Source organism: Metopolophium dirhodum, chromosome 1 (genome assembly GCF_019925205.1).
Source record: "Metopolophium dirhodum isolate CAU chromosome 1, ASM1992520v1, whole genome shotgun sequence".
Classification (NCBI taxonomy): Eukaryota; Metazoa; Arthropoda; class Insecta; order Hemiptera; family Aphididae; genus Metopolophium; species Metopolophium dirhodum.
The window spans coordinates 142,940,759-142,965,184 of NC_083560.1; the positions used below are offsets into that span (position 1 = coordinate 142,940,759).

At 33.6% G+C, this 24,426-nt stretch overlaps 3 protein-coding genes across 3 annotated transcripts in view; 2 read left to right on the plus strand and 1 right to left on the minus strand.

Annotated features, from left to right (window-relative positions):
• The window catches only part of LOC132935139 (uncharacterized), a 494,638-nt gene that overhangs the window by 110,616 nt on the left and 359,596 nt on the right, over positions 1-24,426 (plus strand). The gene's annotated exons all lie outside the window — the stretch shown is intronic.
• Positions 1,368-3,551, minus strand: LOC132933412 (E3 ubiquitin-protein ligase Mdm2-like; the record flags this gene model as incomplete). The annotated part of the gene is made up of 5 exons (XM_060999704.1): positions 3,419-3,551; positions 2,865-2,990; positions 2,476-2,642; positions 2,154-2,342; positions 1,368-1,754 (listed from the first exon to the last, which is right to left on the minus strand). Coding segments are annotated over exons 1-5 (909 nt in total), but the record flags the coding sequence as incomplete, so codon positions are not given.
• On the plus strand, positions 13,679-14,578 carry LOC132933739 (uncharacterized). Its single transcript, XM_061000016.1, has 5 exons — positions 13,679-13,734; positions 13,801-13,923; positions 13,991-14,113; positions 14,182-14,304; positions 14,372-14,578. Exons 1-5 carry the CDS (start codon positions 13,716-13,718, stop codon positions 14,488-14,490), a joined length of 507 nt encoding a protein of 168 aa, XP_060855999.1. The 5' UTR covers positions 13,679-13,715; the 3' UTR covers positions 14,491-14,578.

Consider the following 24,426-nt stretch of genomic DNA (forward strand, 5'->3'; position numbering starts at 1 on the left):
TATGTCCGTCGGGTCGGGTCCGGTCGAGTCGAGTCGGGTCGGTTATCATATTGTAATATGATTACATTATGATTATAATATGATAACACGAGAACCTCCTTATCACGGCCAACGACCATCAATAATTTATTATGATTATATTGTCATTATTATTTTCATTATTTCATCCGTTTTTTACAGTTTTCCAGCCTTTTCGGGTCCCCTTTCAAGTTTTAAATCGTACTTCAGGTGTTTACAAAGATTCCTCTGCTGCGATCGCACGTGCAATATATTTCGCGTTGCTGTTCGAAATCCGAATGCCCGGCGTAACGGTCTTACGTTTTTCTTTCGAAATATCCTCTAAGTTTTGTTTTTTTACACTCACAACGATCTTAAACAGATTGAACGCGAAAAAATTCAAATAACGTTCGTTGGTTCACAGATATTTTTTGACGTGTTCGGTGTTGCGCATTTACGTATTATACGTATTATATCGTTAGCGCGAGTCGTACCGATTACGTAATATTCCGTCCCCCCGCACCGTCCCCGCCCTAAACCACCTTAAATAATGGTTTGCAATGAGCAGAAAAAATTCTTCGGGATAGTTCCCTGTGAGTTACCCCGGCACCGGTGGCCAAACAATTATTTTGGCACCTAATTTCTCCAAAGCTTTCATACATTTCAAACTTATCATCGTATAGAGCTAGTTGCTGTGATCATTTTAGCGTTTTGTCTGTTCATTGCAAACCATTATTTAAGGTGTTTTAGGGCGGGGAAGTGATCTGCGGTGCGGGGGGCGGTAATATTACGTACTCTCAAACAATGCGCATTTAGCCGACGCGAAATATATTATCTCACGTGCGATCGCAGCAGATGAACCTGTGTAAACACCCAAAAGACTATTTAAAACTGGAAACGGGGCCCAAAAGGGCAGGAAATTCTTAAAAAAACGGATATACTAACGACCATAATGATCATAATAAAATAATGACGACCAGTAGTTATCAGAATATTGAAGCGACTCACAAATTTTATAAATTTTTAACTACAAAATAATTATTAAATTTTAAATTTGATAAATTTTGTCAAAATTTGAACTTAAAATGCTTATAAAAAAAAATTGTGCCTATGTATTTTTAATATTTTTCAACTGCTATTAGAACGATATATCAGGAGCCTTATATTACATTTTCACGCTTTTTTACCCAACAAATAAAATTTTATTGATCGTCAATACGACGTTATATGAATACTTTACATACCCATAACTCACTTAAATATTGTGTTTAAAACTGTTAAATAATAACATAGAAAAAAATAAAGATCAACTTAGTTTTTTAATATTTTACAATTTATTTGATAACTTTTTTTAATTACTCGGCAACAATAATTTTCGTTACACTTTTAATTTTAACATTGCAGACAGGACATCTATTTGAATTTCTCCATATTTTTTTAGCGCATCCATAACAACTATACACATGGCTTATTTTTTGGTGATTAAAAACCCCATTTTTAGGCATATTTAAACATATGTTACACATGTTAGTGTTATATTCTTTTATTAGAGAGATACTGTTATAAATATGTTTTATATCTTCATTCATTTTAGTGATGGTGTCTTCTATAATTGTTATTTGTGTTGTAACACCCTGTTTAGAGGCTTTCTGAGAATCTTCAAGTATGTTGAATTCTTTTTTTGGCATGGACAAGTTTAAATGTTTGACATTTTTTCTATTGGAATTAGTCAAACTCCCAAAATATTCCATCCTATACTGAAATAAAATAGAAAAAAAATATATTAATAATTAAATAATATATCCTTATCATTAGTATTACACATAAACATATATGTTAACTATACAGTGTGTTCACGCTAAGAGGTACCACTGAATATCTCAGATGGGTGACATTGTATTGAAATGGGGTTTTCGGGAGGTGATAGGGCCTATGACGTAGACATATAAATGTCGCCTGGGTAATACGTTTTCTCGACCTGAATTTTTCTCCCAGACCGTCCCTGATGATAGTCTCCATTCATCAAACTAATTATATTTTTTTCGTGTACCAAAACCCATTACTTGTATTAAAATTTTAGAAAAAAAATCATGGTATGTAGTATTACCTATAAATAACAAGTAATGACAAAATCATATCGGTTTGCAAATACTTACTCGAAAACAAACATAACAGTATTGAAAGTGTGGATTTGGATTTTTCTTTCTGCACTGAAGACATATTATAAAATGAGCTGGTGGTGGCAAATCTGTTTTTGTAGTTGTTAATATTACGTCAGTCTCATCAGGAATGTATCCGTTATCTAGTGAAGACGTATCATCATATTTAATAATATTATTGGTAACCTAAAAAAAAAAAATAGAATATAATATGCTAGAGGTGTTCAGTCAGGGTACTAGGCAATAAATAAGTATAAAGGAGTGAAGTACCTTAACCTTTTTTTATGGAATATAACCGGTACCTGGCCGCCCATTTTACCTTAAAATCTATTAATGTTGAGGAATCTGAAGAACTAGATTGAATATCATGGCAAGACGATGATGTGCTGACCACATCGAATTCGGTATGATTTGTTTGGCCATTACTGTCACAGTTGCTTCCAAAACTTCTGTCTGATGAAAGATCTGCTTCACTAGCTGCTTCCACTAAGAAATGAGTAATATTGAATAATCGTTTTTGAGGAATCAACAAGGAAATGTTATTAAAATATGTACATATATATGAAACTAAATATTTTCTAAAAAAGAATTAAAGAATTAGTTTTATATAATAATTACAAAATTAAATTGCGCAATATTTATTTGTTTTGTATGTCATAATTAACCACCCAGCTCCCTAAAAAATGTAAAATGAAAAGTAATAACTACTTGTAGTTTTTGATTGATCACTATGTACACTCTCGGTGGCATCTGAATCAGAAGACTCAAAAGTATAGTTGTAAATGTACCTAGTTCGTTTGCCTCCCCAAGACACATCTTTTTCGTCTTCCAAATCTATTCTCAGAATCATAAAAAAAAAGTCACAGTTATACAACCCAATAATTAAAACAATATTTGGTACTGGTTTGTTATAGCCCCGCCACGGCGAGTGAAAACTTTATAGCCCCGCCACTCAGGTTTGTTAACCCCCGCCATTCATATATAATAATAATAATAATATAAATTCCACTATATCACTGCCCATACTATACAACATAACTGCAACAAAAATGCAATTTTCTTAACCTTGTGACCCACTTGGGGAGGTGTTGCACAGCAAGTCGGGGGATAATTCCCATTTTCCATAATTTCAATTCACCATTTTTAAAGATATTATTATTATATATGAATGGCGGGGGGATAACAAACCTGAGTGGCGGGCCTATAAAGTTTTCACTCGCCGTGGCGGGGCTATAACAAACCAGTACCCAATATTTACATACCATTACAAGTAATTTCACCAAATTTCCTTTTGATTGACATTTATAATAAATACTACCACGATCGTCTCACGAAATTCAACTTAAATGTGAAATAATATGTTCTCCTGTTGTAGTTCGGCGACGTATGTTCATGTTACGCACATGCACCACCTTATCATCAAAAACGAGATAAACACGGTATAAGACATATAACTGATAACGACTATCTCAGTAGACGGTACGCTCCATCGAGGATATGGCCGTGAGCATATAATATTACGTTAATAATAATAGTGACAATACGGGCTATTTTAGTGTGACATTTCCAAAAACTAATCGGTTGGTTAGAGACGCTCGTATTATTTGCTAACCTTAATTTTTTTCTATGACTGACGTGTTTTCGGCTTTGTGCTGAATTCTGATTGCGTTTTTTTGTTTAATATTTTATTTAATGTAATGATGAATTATAAGTACTGTGATGCATGACAAATTATACAGGTATGTATTTGTTTTATATATGGGACATTTATTTGATTTTCTCCACAATTTTTAGCACATTTTACAACTATGACTACTGTCTTATGGTTTATTTTGATCTGCATCAGTGCATTAATGTTGTGTGGTTTCTCCACTAGACGATCACGACTTAGTCTAGTTGGCCATTGTGATACTATTATCGCTTTTTCCTGGTTTCTAAAACGGTTTCTAATTATGTATATAATGTCTTGAAACACTGAGTTTAATGAAGTCACAGGGAAACAAAATACCAGACCTAAAAAAAAAAAAAAATAGAATATAATATGCTAGAGGTGGTGTTCAGTCAGGGTACCAGGCAATAAATAAGTATAAAGGAGTAAAGTACCTTAACCTTTTTTTCATGGAATATAACCGGTACCCGGCGGCAGTTGTTTTTAATAGTTCCATATTATCTATTGGCAATGTCATGAAACGCTGAGTTTAGTATGAATACTGTCTGCGGCAGAGTCGACCAGGGTTCGTTTTCAAAAACTAAATTTACAGTTGTTTTTAATAATTGTGTATTGGCAATAGGTTAGGTTAATATATAAGGTACTATACCATGTTTGTGGCACTTTTCGCACATTAAAATAATATAACCTCTGCACATAGGTTCCTTACAACTTACTAAATTGAGGCATGTGGTGTCTAACAACAACTCCACCATAAATTCGTACTTAATTTCTAGACAATCTCTGAAAAATTTGACTAATTTTTTCTTCATATAAATATAATTGATTATAAAAACAATCATGTGTATGTAACTTTAGTATTATTTAACTGTTATTAAAATCACTTATGAAGAACGTTGTATTACATTTTTAAGTAGTATAACCAAACGAAAAAAAATTTATTGGTTTAAACTAAAAAACTTTATCTAGGTAGGGTAAAACAGTGGATTAGGGCTCATGGCGATACCACTATAAAAAAAACGCACCGTGTGCAATGGCCCCACCTAGGGCGGTGTGGAACGATTGCAAAAAACTTGTACGTTTTTTATACGATTGAAATTTATAAGATGTAACAGGGACCAGGTTAGGTTACCAGTACCGTATAGTAATAATTATAAACATTAATATTTACAAGTATGGATCATTAGAAATTGTGTGAAACAAAGAAACATGTATTGCATTTGTTCACTGTTAGATTGCCTAAATGAATATATTTTGTGTGTCTTACCAAGTTGTCATTTCTTTTAAATACTTTTGAACAATAATTGCATAAATACTTTCCTGGCATATGAGTGGACATGTGCCGCTGATACAATGAGTCGAACGAGAACTTCTTTTTGCATGTACTGCACTGGTAGCGTTGGTGTGTGTTTGAACATTCATCGGTCAGAGTAGATTCTGAATTGCAGCCGTTTACAATGATTAACAATTATATAATAATTAAAATATTAAAGTCAATTTTTAATTTGTTTTAGTAACTGTTGTTGATAAGTCACCATCATCGTCTAATACCGGCCCCCCCCGTGGAGAAAGCAATGAGGTTTTTGATGACCAACGTAAGGAGTTTATAATTTCTCTGTGCAATATGATTAATTTTATTAAGTTAAATTTTGAAATAATTTCAGCGGTCGAACATTCATTGACGACACATGCAGTCATGAGTTCACACAATGAGTGGGATGGTTCTAATGATGCAACTGCTAGTGAGAAAACTACCAAACAGAGCAAGTAACTTTGATTTTCTATATAATAATTAAAATATTAAAGTCAATTTTTAATTTGTTTTAGTAACTGTTGTTGATAAGTCACCATCATCGTCTAATACCAGTCCCCCCCGTGGAGAAAGCAATGAGGTTTTTGATGACCAACGTAAGGAGTTTATAATTTCTCTGTGCAATATGATTAATTTTATTGAGTTAAATTTTGAAATAATTTCAGCGGTCGAACATTCATTGACGACACATGCAGTCATGAGTTCACACAATGAGTGGGATGGTTCTAATGATGCAACTGCTAGTGAGAAAACTACCGAACAGAGTAAGTAACTTTGATTTTCTATATAATAATTAAAATATTAAAGTCAATTTTTAATTTGTTTTAGTAACTGTTGTTGATAAGTCACCATCATCGTCTAATACCAGTCCCCCCCGTGGAGAAAGCAATGAGGTTTTTGATGACCAACGTAAGGAGTTTATAATTTCTCTGTGCAATATGATTAATTTTATTAAGTTAAATTTTGAAATAATTTCAGCGGTCGAACATTCATTGACGACACATGCAGTCATGAGTTCACACAATGAGTGGGATGGTTCTAATGATGCAACTGCTAGTGAGAAAACTACCGAACAGAGTAAGTAACTTTGATTTTCTATATAATAGTTAAAATATTAAAGTCAATTTTTAATTTGTTTAGTCACTACAAACCGTAAAGCAACCAACAGTGCATCTACTTCTGGGCAAAGGAAAAAAAAAATAAAATTGGGTATAACCAATGCTCGTACTACACAACCATCAAAACCAGAATCAATACTTCGTCAGCAAGAAAGTGAAGATGAGTGGCCCACAGATAGCAGCATCGGTGATGAATCAAGTGACGAGTTTGATGAAGATCCCAACAATGATGCAGTAGATGGTAACGACAATAATAATGATGATGATGATGATGATGATGATGATGATGATGAAGATGACAAAATTAACCCAAATGGAATTCAAATGTATGCTTGTAATCAATGTCCCAAAACTTTCAAATACAAAAGCTGGTTCAACAGACATATGGCGTTTCACAAAAAAACTATTTTTTTATGCAGCTATTGTCCAAAGACTTTTAAAAAAAAATTTTTACTACAACACCACACCCAAAATCATAGTGGACCAAAAAAATTTAAATGCATTGAATGTGTTGCAAGTTACAATGACAAATCAAATTTGTTGAAACACATTAATTTAAAACACAACCCAGAGCCTCCAGAATATAAGTGCGATAGATGTGGACAAGCATTTGGTTGTTCAAGAAACCTAAGGTATCACATGAATATGCATAACGGCATTACACCATATAAGTGTAGATTATGTGAATTGGCTTTTAGTAGCCCTCCATACTTATCAAAACACTTCAAAAAAATTCACCCATCTTTAAAAAACACAAAATGACAATCGCTGATTGTACTACTTCAATTATATGTATTATATTAATGTAATATTTTATCTTGTAATTCCGTATAAAAAAATATTTACATATTATATTAATTTGTATAATTTTAACTATGTTTGATCTCTATTAACAAGACAATAAAAATTTGCACATTAAAATGTATAATTTGTGCATCTTCAGATATAATATTTGGTATTTGCTTCCTGTAAATAATAGATTTTTAAAATATGAAAAAAATGTATCTATCAATGTGTAATAAACTTACTTATTTTCAAATGAAATTGAATATAACAATCGCTTGCTTTCTATAGCATCTAGACATTGTTTTTTAAAATTATTAATTTTTTTTTTGTTAGCTTTCTTTAAATGTTTGTTGTTATACAACATTTTCGAAATAATAATTTCTTTTTTAGTAATATAATCATTAAAAAAATTATTTTGCTTTATAATATTAAAAATTTCATCTTGAATTTTGCAATTTACAGGTAATAATATTTTAGTCTCAGTACATAATACATCTTGCATGTATGACAAACTTTTATTCATATATTTTGATCAATCAAATCAGACAAATCAATCAGTTCCACATCAACATATTGATGCCCGCCCTCAAACAAATCTGTTATGCTCGGCATATATATTGTATTATTTTCTAAAGATATTATAATAATTTATTAATTATTTAGTTTTTATTCCAATTTGTAAAAGAAATAAACTTACTTCATTATGATAAACCTTTTCTGCCTGGTTTTTTACATTAATAATTTTAATATTTTTAATTTTATATACTGGCGGATCGCCAAGGTCGCCATAATTAAATTCCACGGGAACTAAACCAACTAAAATATAATATAAATATATTAATTAAATATTATGTATATAAAAGGAAAATTAAAAACATTTACAGGAGACCTACATAAGATCTGCAAAAGACATTAAACTTGTAGTGTGCCGGGTGAGTCTATAGTGTGCCGGATGAGTCTAAATAATGTGCCGGGTGAGTCTATATATTTTAACCGGATGAGTCTATATATTTAACCGTATGAGTCTATAGTGTGCCGGGTGAGTCTATTTATTTTAGCCGGATGAGTCTATATAATGTGCCGGATGAGTCTATAGTGTGCCGGGTGAGTCTATATATTTAACCGTATGAGTCTATAGTGTGCCGGGTGAGTCTAAATAATGTGCCGGGTGAGTCTATATATTTTAACCGTATGAGTCTATATTTTTAACCGTATGAGTCTATAGTGTGCCGGGTGAGTCTAAATAATGTGCCGGGTGAGTCTATATATTCCTGTGGAAATCACGCCCTCGTCATTTACTTATTAAAAAGTTATCCCTGATAACGTATTCACAAGGTAGCACACTACCTACCCTTTCCAGGGACGTATTTTTTATAGCTTCTAAGGTTGATTTTTAATAATTTGCAGGGTAATTGCAAACAACCAAACAACTGCAGGGTGATTGGACTTTTTTGAAAAATTTAGCTCATTGTGCATTGTTCATTGGTCGATATCTCGGTTAGGTTGCTAATTGCTAGTACGCGTGTACAATCTCCGGCAATATCCAGCCATCCATTCCTGGACTCCAGGGTTTTTGATATTTTTACACGAAACTAGCAGGGATGATAGCCAGGAATATTTGCAAACTATCAGTGAAGGTTTTGAGTCGATCGCAAGAATATTCATTATTTAAAAATGAAAAGTAAACCGTTGACATTCAAAACTTTAAAACGAAATTTGGATTGTTAGTTGGTTACCAAGGCTGTAAATTCATTTTATTAAACATAAACAATCATATACGAACATTTTAAAAAAAAGTGTTACAAAAATTCACATCAACACAATTTTAAATGCATTTTAGGAAACTAACTGCAACCGTTTTAAAAGAGTTTGTTGCATACACACTTGACAGGAATATCAATGAAATCATGGCTGAAGATATATTGTGGTACACTCATAGGATACAAAAAGAACATGAACGTGGAGGTTTGAAAGACACAGTGATATGTATATTTCAAATATTATTTAGAAACAAACCTAAATCTGAAAAAGTACTAGACTTGGTTGGTGGTTGGATAAGACGTGGAGCCCCATTGATTAATGTATTGTATGATGGTAGTGCATGCCAAAATAAGAAACATCAGTTTACCGAAGAAGATTTTGATAAATATAATATAAAGTGTGCTGATTGGAAAACAAGAAGTCATGGTTCACTGTTTCAGCCCCAAGTCACAACGATTGAAGAAATGCATAATATATTAAAAGAATATAACGACCCCATTTATCCTGTGACAAGTGCAATTCCAAGAATAAGGAAACCGATTATCCCTTGCATGTTACCACCCGCTACACGTAAAAAAAGAGTTTGCCAAATTGACTATGCAGGATGTACGCCTTGCCGGATTGACCCTAGAGAAGGTACGCTACTATGCAGAATTATAGTACACAAAATGTTGGGCCCACAGATGATGAGCAATGTGAAACAGTATGTCAAAAACGAAGGGAACCAGAGCATGATAACTGTTCGACTGATTTGAATCCAAGACGTCAGTCCAAATTTTGCGAAAATGACGCTGGAGGACTCACAAATTATGAGCAATGTCAAGATAACAACAAACAATTATTTGTTGTCGGAGAAGGGGTTAATGCGAAAACTGGTGGTGAACCATATCTAGCTGGTGTAATTACAAAAATTGAAGGCGAAGATATATACGTGAAATTCCCTTATGGTAGATACCACAACTATGAATACAAATACGACAAAAGTCAAATACTACCTTTTACCTCACAATTCGTCAACGGAAAATTGAATATCATTAAAAAAGGCACAAAACCAATGGCAACTCAGCGAAAAACTATTCTGGAATATGAAACAAGACTCCTCCGATATTTAAATCAATAAACACGAATATTATAATAGACTAACAAATTGTACTATAATAAATGAACACAATAATAATTGTACACGCGTACTCGCAATTGCCAAAGTCAATTTGCATGATATTGAACCGATTGGTCCTAGACTTGTAAATCAGATTGTAATTGCTCAAAGAATCATAATTGAATCTCGCATAAAAGTCCGTATGACTAGTATTTATCGAGTTATCGTATTGTAAAAGAGTTGAATAACGATACGTAGATAATTCCATGATACAGACCGCGGTGTGTATACAACCTCGATGTTTTGAATTTCAACGGTTTACTTTTCATTTTTAATTAATGAATATTCATGCGATCGACTTGAAACCTTCACTGTTTCATTGCAAATGTACCTGGCTACCATCCCTGCTAGTTTCATGTAAAAATACTAAAAACCCCGTATGCACCGAGCTGACGGCTGGAGTCTGGCCGATGGCCCCCGAAATCACCCGGACGTCATGCAAATTTTAACTCTAATTGATTAATTAAAAATCGAATATAAGTACGACCGACTCGAATCGTACACCATTAGATTACCCAAGTACCCAGCTACCATCCCTGCTAGTTTCGTGCAAAAATATCAAAAACCCCGTATGCACTGAGCTGATGGCGGTAACCAAATTAACAAAGTTAACCAAGACTTTGCAAGTTTAAGTGCGATCACTTGAGTAATGGTCTTTATGCAAAGGACCGAAAATACTCCCCGGTCGCCGTTCCATAGGATTTGTCGACAAAACCGATAGGTCATTGGAGGCTAAATTGTAGACGTCTCGCGAATTTACGTAATATTTACGACCCCCCGCACACATAACTTTCCCGCCCGAAAACTTCCAAGACATTCATTTCCGCGAAAATTCAAAAGCCAAATCGTAATCAGCGGCGCGTGCTCTACAGAACTACGTTATAACATTGTTAAGTATCGCAATATAACGTACTGTAACATTCCCAATCAATTTGCAAAAGTGCCGGGCAAGCTGAATCGTAATTTGAATCGTTTAGTATCGAAACGTACTGTAACAATGTAATTCTGTAGAGCTCATGCCGCTGATTACGATTCAGCTTTCCCGGCACTTTTGCAAATTGTTTGGGAATGTTACAGTACGTTATATTGCGATATTTAACAATGTTATACCGTAGTTCTGTAGAGCACGCGCCGCTGATTACGATTCAGCTTTTGAATTTTCGCGGAAATGAATGTCTTGGAAGTTTTCGGGCGGGCAAGGTATGTGTGCGGGGGGTAGTTGTGCAAGTGGTTGACGATCGCCTGGCAATCACCCGGACGTCATGCAAATTTTAACAATAATTGATTAATTAAAAATCGAATATAAGTACGACCGACTCGAATCGTACACCATTAGATTACCCAAGTACCCAGCTACCATCCCTGCTAGTTTCGTGTGATTACGATTCAGCTTTTGAATTTTCGCGGAAATGAATGTCTTGGAAGTTTGCGGGCGGGCAAGGTATGTGTGCGGGGGGTAGTTGTGCAAGTGGTTAGTGATCATAAATAATATTTTTCTTGGTTTTCCCGCAATGACGTCTTATCTGTGTGGCTGCCGCTCCCCGTTCCCCTCTTGCGATCTACCACATTCATCGATTACGTACTAGCGCGTTCCTACTCCATACAATTTGAATCATTTTAGTTTTTGAACTGTCACAGAGAGCAACCGTAGCTGCGTATAATATTATACATTTACCACAATACTTCGTTAAAAGGTTTGTATTACATTCTACTAATCTAAACGGACTATACGATGTAGGTAAACGTATTTTAAAATGACGTTCGTATAGTTTCGAAATTAAAATACGGATAAACGTTAATGATTATTGTAATAATAATAATAAACAACATGCAAGTTTATCCTTATTTTAATTTCGAAACTATAGGAACATCATTTTAAAATACGTCTACTTACGTACTACCCAAGTTCAAATCTTATGTATCAAAATACTTAGAATAATTTTGGAACAAATGCAGTGTGATTCCCACGCTTTTTTTTCGATTTTTTTCCCCCCATAATGTGTGTTTTATACCAAATTTTCATGGTTTGGAATATAAAATAAAACTTTATTAAATTAATAATTTTTTATTGTAGACTTATTGACCTGAATAATGGCGATAAGCCGGTCATCAAAGAGTTGGAACGCGTTCATGTTAGCAGCCGCAGATGATGACCAAACAATTAACACTTTAGGTCCAGTATTAGGTGTAACTCCACATTTTACCGGCATGACTGTGATTGAACCATCTACAAAGGCAGATTTTCACATATGGGAAACCCAGGCAAAATATTATAAGTATGCTTTAAGTGAAAAATCAACCTTTAAATTTGTTGTAAGCCGCCGGTTATACAATCAGAAGTATCATCAGTTATCAGTTGTAGCAAAAAAAAATATAAAAAAAGGTTTGTTGTTTTATTTCCTAAATTTTTTATCTTGAAATAATCAGATTTTATGAATTTCTTTTTTCACTTTATTAAATTTATTTTTCTATTGATAATGATTAATACTTTTAATATGAAGAAAAAAAATTACTGAAATATATTACATTTTATGTTTATAATTCATAGACTACCATAGAATTAAGATGAGATTTATTTTTAAAAAAACTAGTTTATTTTAAACATTATTCGTAATGCCAGTCTTGTAATAAATATTAAATTTTCCTCTTTTAAGTAATTAAATGATAAAGTATTATTCTAATTTATAATATATTGTAAACAAATGATAACTAAATTGTTGTACCTTATAATCCATAAATTAACAACCTATACATTTTTTTAATTATTACTGTTTACTGTTTTGTATTGTTTATTTAAATCATTTGTATCATTGTAACATGACTTCCAGCAAATGACTTGGATTGTTGGATTTAAATTATAAATATTATACTAGATATTATATTTATGATAACATTTTAAATTTTTTGATAACAACAAAATGATAATATAGGTGGTGGTCTAATCGACTGCGTATAGACAGACCCCATGATAAATTGATTTTTACCTACAACCATGTAATTTTTGATAACAGGTACACTCATTAGTGGGTTGGTTGGAGCAACGTACCGAATAGAACCTGAATACATCATTGAAGGTGAAAATGATTATTCACTCATTTACAGTAGTAGAGTCAACAGTGATATGCTATTTCTTGGACCAGCGGCATTTTGCAATCACTCATGTAATCCAAACTGTACCTTGAAATGTATTGTTAAAAAAGAAACTGGTGTATTAGCAGTAAAAAACATTAAAGCTAATGAAGAAATCACGGTATTCTACGGACAAAATTATTTCGAAAACAATAATGAGCTGTGTAATTGTGTGGCCTGTACTGGCATTAAATGTCAGTATTCTATATTTGTATAATGCATTAGGCACATAAATTATTCTAATACCTACTTTTTTTTTTTAATTTCAGTTGCATCAAGCACTCACGCGTCTGATACCGATATAACGTATGCAACACCAGAAAGTGAAATTGGTAATTTATTTGTTAAAATGACCAATGTGCAGTAAATATTAACTTTTTTTTGGTTTTAGACAATACGTTTTTCGGGCAACCGTCAGAGAACTGTAATCACAATATGGTTGTCAATGCTCAGAGTGAGTAATGCATGTTTAATACATGGAATAATTATATTAAATTAAGTTGATTTTTTTATTTGTCATAGAAGCACCAGATAGTATGTTGTGCGATACAGGCTTAGACGAGCAATCGCCCCGCCAACAGATCATAACCTACAGGACCAACCGTCAGAGAACTGTAATCACAATATGGTTGTCAATGCTCAGAGTGAGTAATGCATGTTTAATACATGGAATAATTATATTAAATTAAGTTGTTTTTTATTTGTCATAGAAGCACCAGATAGTATGTTGTGCGATACAGGCTTAGACGAGCAATCACCGCTGCCACCAGATCATAAACTACAGGACCAACCGTCAGAGAACTGTTATCACAATGATGTTGTCAATGCTCAGAGTGAGTAATGCGTGTTTTATACATGGAATAATTATATTAAATTAAGTTGTTTTTTTATTTGTCATAGAAGCACCAGATAGTATGTTGTGCGATACAAGCTTAGACGAGCAATCACCGCTGCCAACAGATCATAACCTACAGGACCAAACGTCAGAGAACTGTAATCACAATATGGTTGTCAATGCTCAGAGTGAGTAATGCATGTTTAATACATGGAATAATTATATTAAATTAAGTTGATTTTTTTATTTGTCATAGTAGCACCAGATAGTATGTTGTGCGATACAGGCTTAGACGAGCAATCGCCGCCGCCAACAGATCATAACCTACAGGACCAACCGTCAGAGAACTGTAATCATAATAAGGTTGTCAATGCTCAGGGTGAGTAATGCATGTTTTATGCATGGAATAATTATATTAAATTAAGTTGTATTTTTATTATTTTCAGAACCTGACAGTACTATGGATGTTTTGTCCAGGAAAAAAAAAAAAAATTGTCTGCACTGTAGTTCGTTCCACAGAAGAACCATTGAAATTAGTATTCAACAGAAAAGAGGCCGAAAGTGATTCAGATTCGTCTGAAATCATTGGAGATGAATCAAGCGATGAATTCGATAATGACTGTAAGAAAGATGATGACGATGAAGATGATGACGATGAAGATGGTGATGATGATGAAAAAAAAACAAAAAAAAAGTATCCATGCACCAAGTGTGGACTAACCTACTTTGCGACTTACTCATCGACTTATTCACAGAATATAAGACTACCTCCTCTTTCCAAGGACGTATTTTTTATAGCTGTAGGGTGGATGGTTATTTTTTAATAATTTTGCAAAGCTATAGTTTAGCAAACGGTTGCCGCATGATGCCATAAATCCAGACTCGCTGCGGTAATCGTCTCCTCATCGCTCACCAGTTCAAATGTTATCCCTAAAAACTTATTCACAGGATAGCACACTACTTACCCTTTCCAGGGATGTATTTTTTATAACTGTAGGGTCGATGGTTTTTATTTTTTTACGTATTTTCCAAATTCATGGTATATCATAACGTTGCCGCATGATGCCCGACAAAAGTCAAAAGTTCTCAACGGGGGGGTACCTCTCGCTTTTTTGACGAAAAACAAGTTGAGTTTGTTGAGTAAACAAGTGGTTTTTTCATGTCTCTTTCACTGTCTTTCCAAATAATATGTGCAGAATTTGCCTTCTTTGAGTCAAACTGCTTAAAAACAATTTTATGTCCACTGTAGAAATTTGACTGTAAGGTTTATTTAAGTGCTGGCTATTACGGCGCTAGCTGGTGTGGTCGGCATGAATACTCTCTTTTATTACTATGGTTAACGATCAGTATATACACAAAATAACATACCAGATTTTACACTTAAGAAATTTTAACTAATGCATTTTCGAAAACTGGTAGCTTATGATTTTAGGGATTTCGCTGCACACAAGCTATCAAAATTAGTTCATGATGTCACACCATTGGAGCTTGAACTTTATTTAAACACATTGTCATGTCGAGCTCAAATTGTTAATAACGTGTTTTTGATCTTATTCAAAAACCTTCCGAGGCATAAACAAATTAGAGAATTCGTTGAATGCTGGACTAGAAATCCAGCTACTTTGATTGGAGTAAGTGTTAAAATATATTTTAAGGGCGGGCTGGCAAAGAACCTACAATTTTACATGCTTTTCTTTAACTTGCTATGTTTGTTATTTGTTATTCTTGATTCACTTTTAGCCTATATTCCCTGGCACACACAAAGTTATTAACAGACGCTTTAAATTCGAAGACTGTGATTTTGATAAATATAACATCAAACAGAAAGACTGGAATTGTCTACTGCACGACAATTTCTATAATCCAGATAAAGCCACAATCAATGACATAGAGCAAGTACTTGATGAGTATGGAAATCCGGTTTTTCCGAGTTCACGGTTGTATGAAATTACCAGTCGCATACGACCAGAAATTAATAATTATCAGGAATTACAACCGCCTAGAAGAGTTAGGCGGAAATACAATGAACCGGCTCAAGCGGAGGTACAATATGATGCGGAACATTTGACGAAAAATATGTTAATTGATGATGAACAAGAAAATGTGGCACCCCTCACAGACAATATTTTAGACAATGAATACGGTGGGGTTGCTTTGCCAAGCTTTTATCAGGCCCGCCAGATTATCGACTGCCGCCGACGATATATAAGACCTAAGCGAGTTATACCTAATAAACTAAATTTGTAAATTTGTATATTTTGTTATAACTTTATATTACTTTTATATAACCAGTCGTTTGCTTACGGTATACGTCTGCAACGGTATGCTAAACTATGACGTTAAAAAATTATTAAAAATCAACCTTAGACCCTAGAGCTGTAAAAAATTTGTTTTTTATAATTTTTTAACCTGACAGTTTAGCATACTACCGTTGCCGCATGATGCCATGTATTCGGACTTGCTGCGGTAATCAGCTCCTCATCGCTAACCAGTTCAAATGTTATCCCTAAAAACTTATTCACAGGATAGCAGACTACCTACCCTTTCCAGGGATGTATCTTTCATGGCTGTAGGAACGACGGTTTTTTGTTTACAAAGTTTCCAAACTTACGATATATCATCCGGTTGCCGCATGATGCCAAATATTCGAACTTGCTGCGGTAATCGTCTCCCCATCGCTCACCAGTTTAAATGTTATCCCTAAAAACGTATTCACAGGATAGCAGACTACCTCCTCTTTCTAGGGACGTATTTTTTATAGCTGTAGGGTGGATGGTTATTTTTTAATAATTTTGCAAAGCTATAGTTTAGCAAATGGTTGCCGCATGATGCCATAAATCCAGACTCGCTGCGGTAATCATCTCCTCAACGCTAACCAGTTCAAATGTTATCCCTAAAAACGTATTCACAAGATAGCAGACTACCTCCTCTTTCTAGGGACGTATTTTTTATAGCTGTAGGGTGGATGGTTATTTTTTAATAATTTTTCAAAGTAATGGTTTAGCGTACGGTTGCCGCATGACGCCCGACAAAAGTCAAAAGTTCTCAACTTTTTTGACGAAAAAACAACAACTACCCCGATCGAGACCAGCACTTACGACGTTGTTCGGGCACCTTAAGCAAGTGTATTGCCAAAGTTATAAAACGTTGTTAACATTATATCGTAGTGTAGAGGTATCCGCGTATAGTTATACACCGATTTGACGTGTATTCGTACTCACTGCGGTAATCATCTCCTCATCGCCAACCAGCTCAAATGTTATCCCTAAAAACGTATTCACAGGATAGCAGACTACCTCCCCTTTCTAGGGATGCATTTTTTATAACTGTAGGGTGGATGGTTATTTTTTAATAATTTTTCAAAGTAATGGTTTAGCGTACGGTTGCCGCATGATGCCATAAATCCAGACTCTCTGCGGTAATCATCTCCTCAACGCTAACCAGCTCAAATGTTATCCCTAAAAACGTATTCACAGGATAGCAGACTACCTCCTCTTTCTAGGGACGTATTTTTTATAACTGTAGGGTGGATGGTTATTTTTTAATAATTTTGCAGAGCTATAGTTTAGCATACGGTTGCCGCATGATGTGACGAATTCGGACCTGCTGCGGTAATCATCTCCTCATCGCCAACCAATTCAAATGTTATCCCAAAAAACGTTTTCACAGAATAGAAGACTACCTCCTCTTTCAAAGGACGTATTTTTTATAGCTGTAGGGTGGATGGTTATTTTAAAATAACTTTGCAAAGCTATAGTTTAGCATACGGTTGCCGCATGATTTGGAGTAAGTCAAAAGTTTTCAACGGGGGTGGGGGGGGGGGGGGGTACAAACGGTATATCGGTGCGGGATTACATGGGTAAAATACTGATTTTGACCCCACTACAAGTCTAATAGGCTTCCCAGGGGACTTAAAACTATTTGGGGGTATAGAGTAAGTTATGTAGAGTCGAGGGATATCTTTTTGAAAGCGGTAGTACCAAATTTGGATTTTTAGTAATTTTATTTCGTATTATAAGTGCCGGGCGAACGCAATTTGCATTACTCCGGTATAAACGATAGGCAATTGCGTTAACGTATGGCAAGCCATCAACACAATATTCCCTCTCTACGGTCACACTGCAACGAGTGGCCCCGTATTTCTTATTATCAAATTAATCTGATAACCGCTGGATTGTAATGCAATATCGTGGTGTTTTTCCACAGTGTTGTTGGTAACTGAAACAGAAGACAAAAAACAATTATATAAATTATTTGAATTTGTGAACTATAAAAAGTTTTTCTTACACTATGCTGCATGGCAGTTGTAATCACAAACTATACAAGCAAGTGATGGTGGTAAGCAAGTGCAATATAAACCCTACGATACCATTTAAATTCACATGCAAAGGTCATGGCATTTAAGTGTGAACATTGTCCTGCGGAATTCTGCAATCCATGGAGCTAATCAAGGCACAAAAAAGAGAAGGTAATAAATTAAAACTTAGATAATTTGATGTACTTGAAATATTATAATTTCTATTTTTTATTTTACAGCATAAAAATCAATGAACTGTGAAAACAGTTCGATGGATTATGGCTACAGGCGAAACCACCTTAATAAAAAAAACGCGCTTATTTGTAAGACCCCTTGGGTAGTGTGGAATTACACTTATATGTTGTACTCAATATATGAAGACTCAATCACATCCATCTGCAAGAATGATTCATACGTGTACGGAGGCTGCCATTTTGGAAAATATATGCTAACAGATAGGTAAATAAAAAAAAGTAGTATTTTATGGATAATGTTCCTGTATGTATTTTTTTATAGCTGAAATTTCATTTTAAAATTGTAATGTTGAACCAGAAAATGTTACTGTTGATGAAGGAGATTTTGAAGTTGATGTTTGAATATAATTTTGTAAATTTTGATTGTGATGATTTTTAATTAATTGAAAGTGGAAAAAAAATTTAAATTATTCAGTACATCGGTTCTTATTGATCTGAAATGAAAAAAAAAATAATTAAATTAGGTCTTAATAAAATAAATCTTTGCCATTAACTGAAGTATTTAACTATTTTATGCAAAATTATTTTATTATTTGAATTCATAAGGCTGAATTATTTAAGTTTACATTGTTTTAATACATAATATTATTATGTTATTCAACAATATACAATACGTTTTTGTTTTTATTATTTAAAACATGTTATAATTATTGATTTTTGAGTTCATAAATCTGAAGTTTAGGTATGTAATTATGTGTTACACTCATGCATCTAAAATACAATTAAACAATATAGGTACACTAGTATATCATCGTATTACCTATAGTCTATACTCTATAGGTTAAATGTGACTGTTTAAATATTTTTTTAACGATTAGGATAAATTTACATTTTATAAACTATTACTTTTATTTGTTTTTTACAGTATTTAATACATTTTTACAAAAAAGAATATTTTTTCATAAAAGAATATTTTTGCATATTAAAGAATATTTTGATGAAATTATAGAGCATAGAAACATCTTATTTCTAAGGTTTTAAGTGCATATAAATCCGGTCTCTACTTATGACTATAATGTTTTGCAAAATTGCACAACCATTTGCATAACCCTGATATCTGTTCATTGAATATAAAGTATTGATTAGTACTATGTGTTAATAATATTACAACACCGTAGGTGGTCTTCTACATGTACATTAGTCAGAATAGATGCAACAATATACTGATTTAGTATGATTTCACATATGAACCATGTTCAAGATTTCCTAACGAAAATGCGTATGGTGCGAAAGTGGTATGTGCCAAAAAAATTCTACCACAAGAACATTTGAAAACATTGGCCGGGCAACACTTCAAATTTCACTCTTGATTCTTTTGAAACAGCTGTTTAAAAAAATTAAATGTTATTGATATTAAGTAAATCACAATAATATGTATATTATATTAATTACAACTACTCTTACGGTCATACACAGTGCTGCACTAAGTTAATGTATTTGAGTTGCTGGCAAATTCGATAGCGTCCACCCTCCATGCTATCTACTATTTTATATCTGTGATATCAATTTCCTTTTGTACGGTATGTGAATGTGGCTACTGTTGTCTGTTCCCCAGCGATCGTAGCAGCTATTGTACTATATGTATTATAAAATTAATTATTTGTATTTGTATATGATTATAGTAATAATAATATAATAAGACAATAATAATAATAATATTTACAGATACTTACAAGATTCACAGATATACATAATTTAATCCAATTCATAGTGGTAGAGGGAGAGGAGAACAATACAATTAACTTTTTATTAAAATTATTATAATTATTTTTATTAATATAAATAATAAATATAAAATAATATTATATTATACTATTATTATACTATTATGATATTGTATACTATTATATATTTTGATTACTTATACTAAATAATAATTAATGTTTGCGGTTTTCCAAAGGGCGGAGTTCTATTAATCGAATAGGCATAGACACTTGGTGCTGTCCATTTCCAACTCCCTTACATATCATCTTATCGTACCTTATATTTAAATTTAAGTAGGACAATCCCTCCTATGTAATTAGTGCTTCCTTGCAGATTTGGGATTGTACCTTATTTATGCTAAACTATAATAACATCTTTATTTCTTAATACTAATTGTTTTACAAACATCATTGTTTAATCCTACACTATATTATATCCGGTACATATATGACGCACAAGTTCATTTCAATATCTAAACCTGTAGAATTATTTTGAATACATTACATTTTCATTACAGCAGTAAGTATGGATATCGAGCAGGATAAAGTCACACAGCCAACTAGTAAAGACTTACAGGATATAAACAAAAGTGACAATAGTGATGGTGAGAGTATTGATGATGATGATGATGATGATGAAAGTGATTCCAGAAATTTGAATACCAATACAGGTAATAACAATGCTCACTGTATATTTTATTTTTATGGAAGCATCATTTGGATTTTTTTCATTTCCAGTTAATGCATACCAATGTGACCGATGTCCCAGAAAGTTCAAATTTCAATCATTGCAATCACCTAGCAATCACCTGGTTGTTTGCAATCACCTAGCAATCGCCTAGCAATCACCTGTGTCCCGCAATCACCTGGTTGTTTGCAATCACCGATCAATCACCTGTGTCCTGTGCAATCACCTAGCAATCACCTGGTTGTTTGCAATCACCTAGCAATCACCGAGCAATCACCTATATCTCGCAATCACCTAGCAATCACCTGTGTCTCGCAATAGCCTAGCAATCACCTAGCAATCACCTGGTTGTTTGCAATCACCTAGCAATCACCGATGCAAATATATTATGAATTAATTAATTAAATACCGAATAGTTGTGCGATCGACTTGAAACCTGTACCATTAGATTACAGACGTTTCAGACTACTATACCTACTATTAGTAAAAATACTAAAAACCCTGGAGGCACCGAGTGGACGGCTGTAAGTTAGGCATCGGGCAGCGGTAATATTTGTGACCCCCCGTAAACCAAACTTCTCCGCCCAATGACTCTAACGGTATTCATTTCCGCAAAAATTTGAAAACTGAAAAGTATTCGGGGGATTGAGTTCTATACAATTGCAGTGTTCAAATACAGCGATTTGAGAGTCAAAGCACCCACCAATGCCGGGAGCAAACCACGAATCATCGACCTTAGACCTTATATAATAATTGAGCCATTTGTATAATGCGCCCGGCCTGTTATCGTGTTATGCAGTGACGACAAAAACGTGCCGACGCTGTGCGCAATAAAACAATGCCGTCGACCGTTACATCGCCTTCTTCGATATAATTTCCTCATTTTCGGCGGACCGTCAACGCGTACTTAACGAATGACAGACATAAAGATTTTTAATGCTGACTCCGTGTGCAACAACGTGATGTGTCAACAATAATTGAAAATGCGTATGTTATTGACATTTTATAGGACATCTATGCTCTGGTATCAATGAACGACAAAACGCAGCCATCGCCGCCGATGACCACCAACATAATAATTCACCTGGTGGCGCATCTAACAGTCGCCGGTACCGCAGCGCTACCTGTTGACTCAAGCGCGTAATATACGATAATTTAAAATAACCAACTACTGAATATTGTATATACATTTTTTACAAGTATAGAATGGGGCTCTCCAATAAAATACAGTATTCATATTAAAATTAAAAATATACAATATAATTGTAATCACGTTTCATTAGCATTCAGGTGTTATCAATGACTTACATGAATTTTACGATTATAATATTGTAAATATAGATACAATGAGATAGTTTTCTTTTAATTTCTATTTGAAAATTCAACATGAAAAACAGAAACCTTCATACCTATGTTTATATTTTGATATGATAGGCTTACCACTTGTAAGACGGAGGCAACAATTAATGACCGACTAAAGTCATCTTAAAATAATATTATTTGGTTCGGAGAGAGAGGCCGCCATCCACAACCTGGGCATAGCACGGCCGATACCCACGGATGCCGTGTACGTATGTGATATGGGTTTAGCAGAGGTGTATAGATGTATACGGGTTGAGCAAACGGGTTTCGCGGGTTGAGCCATCAGGTATAGGGTTGAGCCAGCAGGTTGAGGTTCCAGAAATCTCTTTTTTATCCTACTAATAAACTACATTAAAACTAATCCTGATACACTAGATACGCACGCAGTAGGTACATTTTATTTAATACAGCTATACCTACTATACCTAAACTAAATTGTAATAATAATTTCTTAAATAAAAACTGAATTTAAAGTTTTCGGAGAGCTTTTCCAAACAAAGAACAAAAAAAACAATAACTCTAGAGATAATAAATATTTATATTATTAATTATAGTATACCTACTCCTACAATACTCGAGTATCCTCAAAATATTACTCCTTCGTCGTATCAATAACGATTTACTTTGTACTATGGCTAAATTTAGATATAATTTTCCAAATAACTAATGATAGAAATAATATTAATATTATACATGTGTAGTATATAACAATAAGTCAATAAATGTATAGATTTATAATTTGTTGATATAAAATATCAATGTGTTTCGCGGTATCAAGATGATAATTAAAAATCGCGGGGCCCTGGTCATATGTCCCATTTGTCCTCCCCTAGCGCCGGCACTGAGTATAAATGTTTTATTTTTTTAATAGCATTGGTGTTTTAATATTAATTTTATTTATATATATCAGGACATAGTTTTGAAAATTGCGTCCGTGATAACACAATTCAAAGTAATCAATACGGAAGCATTATATAACCTACTTCTAAGCTATGACTGTCGCTTTAAAAACATAGACCATCTAAATAATATTATAACATCGAACATTGGCGCAATTCAACACAAAATTAACAATAATACACAAGTACATAACGATTATAACAAAAAATAATAATAATCATACACTAATTATAATAATACAATAATAATAATATTTACAGATTCTTAAAAGATTCAAAGACGTTAATAATATAATACAATTTATGGAAGAGGAGGAAGAGGAGGGGTTATTAGTTAAAGGGGATCAAAAGGTCATTAAATAAATTATTACAAAATTCGTGTCAAAAACCTTTGGATCAAAATTAGGGAAAAAAAAAATTTCGGACAAAATCAAAACAACCACAAAATTATGCTATGGCAAGACAGTACAAAATTATGCACATTTCCTCCTCAGTAAAAAAACATTTGCAAGAAAAAACCAAATAATGGGAGACACACCATTTTTGGATGATGAATTTTTCGATTTCTTCGAACCCAAACCCCCCTCAATCCATCAATGGCCACATCCCTTAAAAATATCATCACCGGAGGAATTGGATCTCGAATTACTTAATATTATTAATTATAATTTAAAGTATTCAGATGAAAAGTGAGTAAAAAGATTAATTGGTTATTTACAAATTGTAATTTATATATTTTTTTTTATTTTCTAGTGTATTATTTAATGAAATGATGAAAAACAAAATTTGGTTGTTGAAGTGTTCCTTAGTCATTGAATACATTCAAAAACTAAACAAAAGTACTGAAATAATATTATCATTACAAATCTTATTGTTATTTCATAAATAATTTTCAGGCTGTTGCTAATTCCAAGTTTTTTGCAATCGTTCCACACCGCCCTGAAATGGGGCCACAGCTTCTAGGCTGTCACTCAGATACTCTAAAATGTAGAAACAAACCGGTATTAATTATTTAGTTATTAAAATTATAGGAGTAATTAATATATAGAATATACCTAAGAAGCAGGAAAGTAGGCACAGACCTCCTCCATGGAGGAACGAGACGCTGGGCCGAGACTTGAGCACCCTCGGCCGTCGGAAGGCTAAACTCGGGAACGCCAACAACACGTCCGCACGACAGGCTATACGCGCCAAGTTTATAAGACTGAAAGCGGCCCATAAGAGACACTGTTTAAGGCTAGACTTCGTAACGGAAACAGGGAATAGCGAACTCAGTCTTCAAATGGCTAAAAACTGGT

Excerpts from the sequence above, each read along its gene's own strand:
- LOC132933739 (XM_061000016.1), top strand. Across the intron at positions 13,924-13,990 it reads TGATGTTGTCAATGCTCAGA|AAGCACCAGATAGTATGTTG; the intron begins GTGAGTAATGCG and ends TATTTGTCATAG. Across the intron at positions 14,305-14,371 it reads TAAGGTTGTCAATGCTCAGG|AACCTGACAGTACTATGGAT; the intron begins GTGAGTAATGCA and ends TATTATTTTCAG.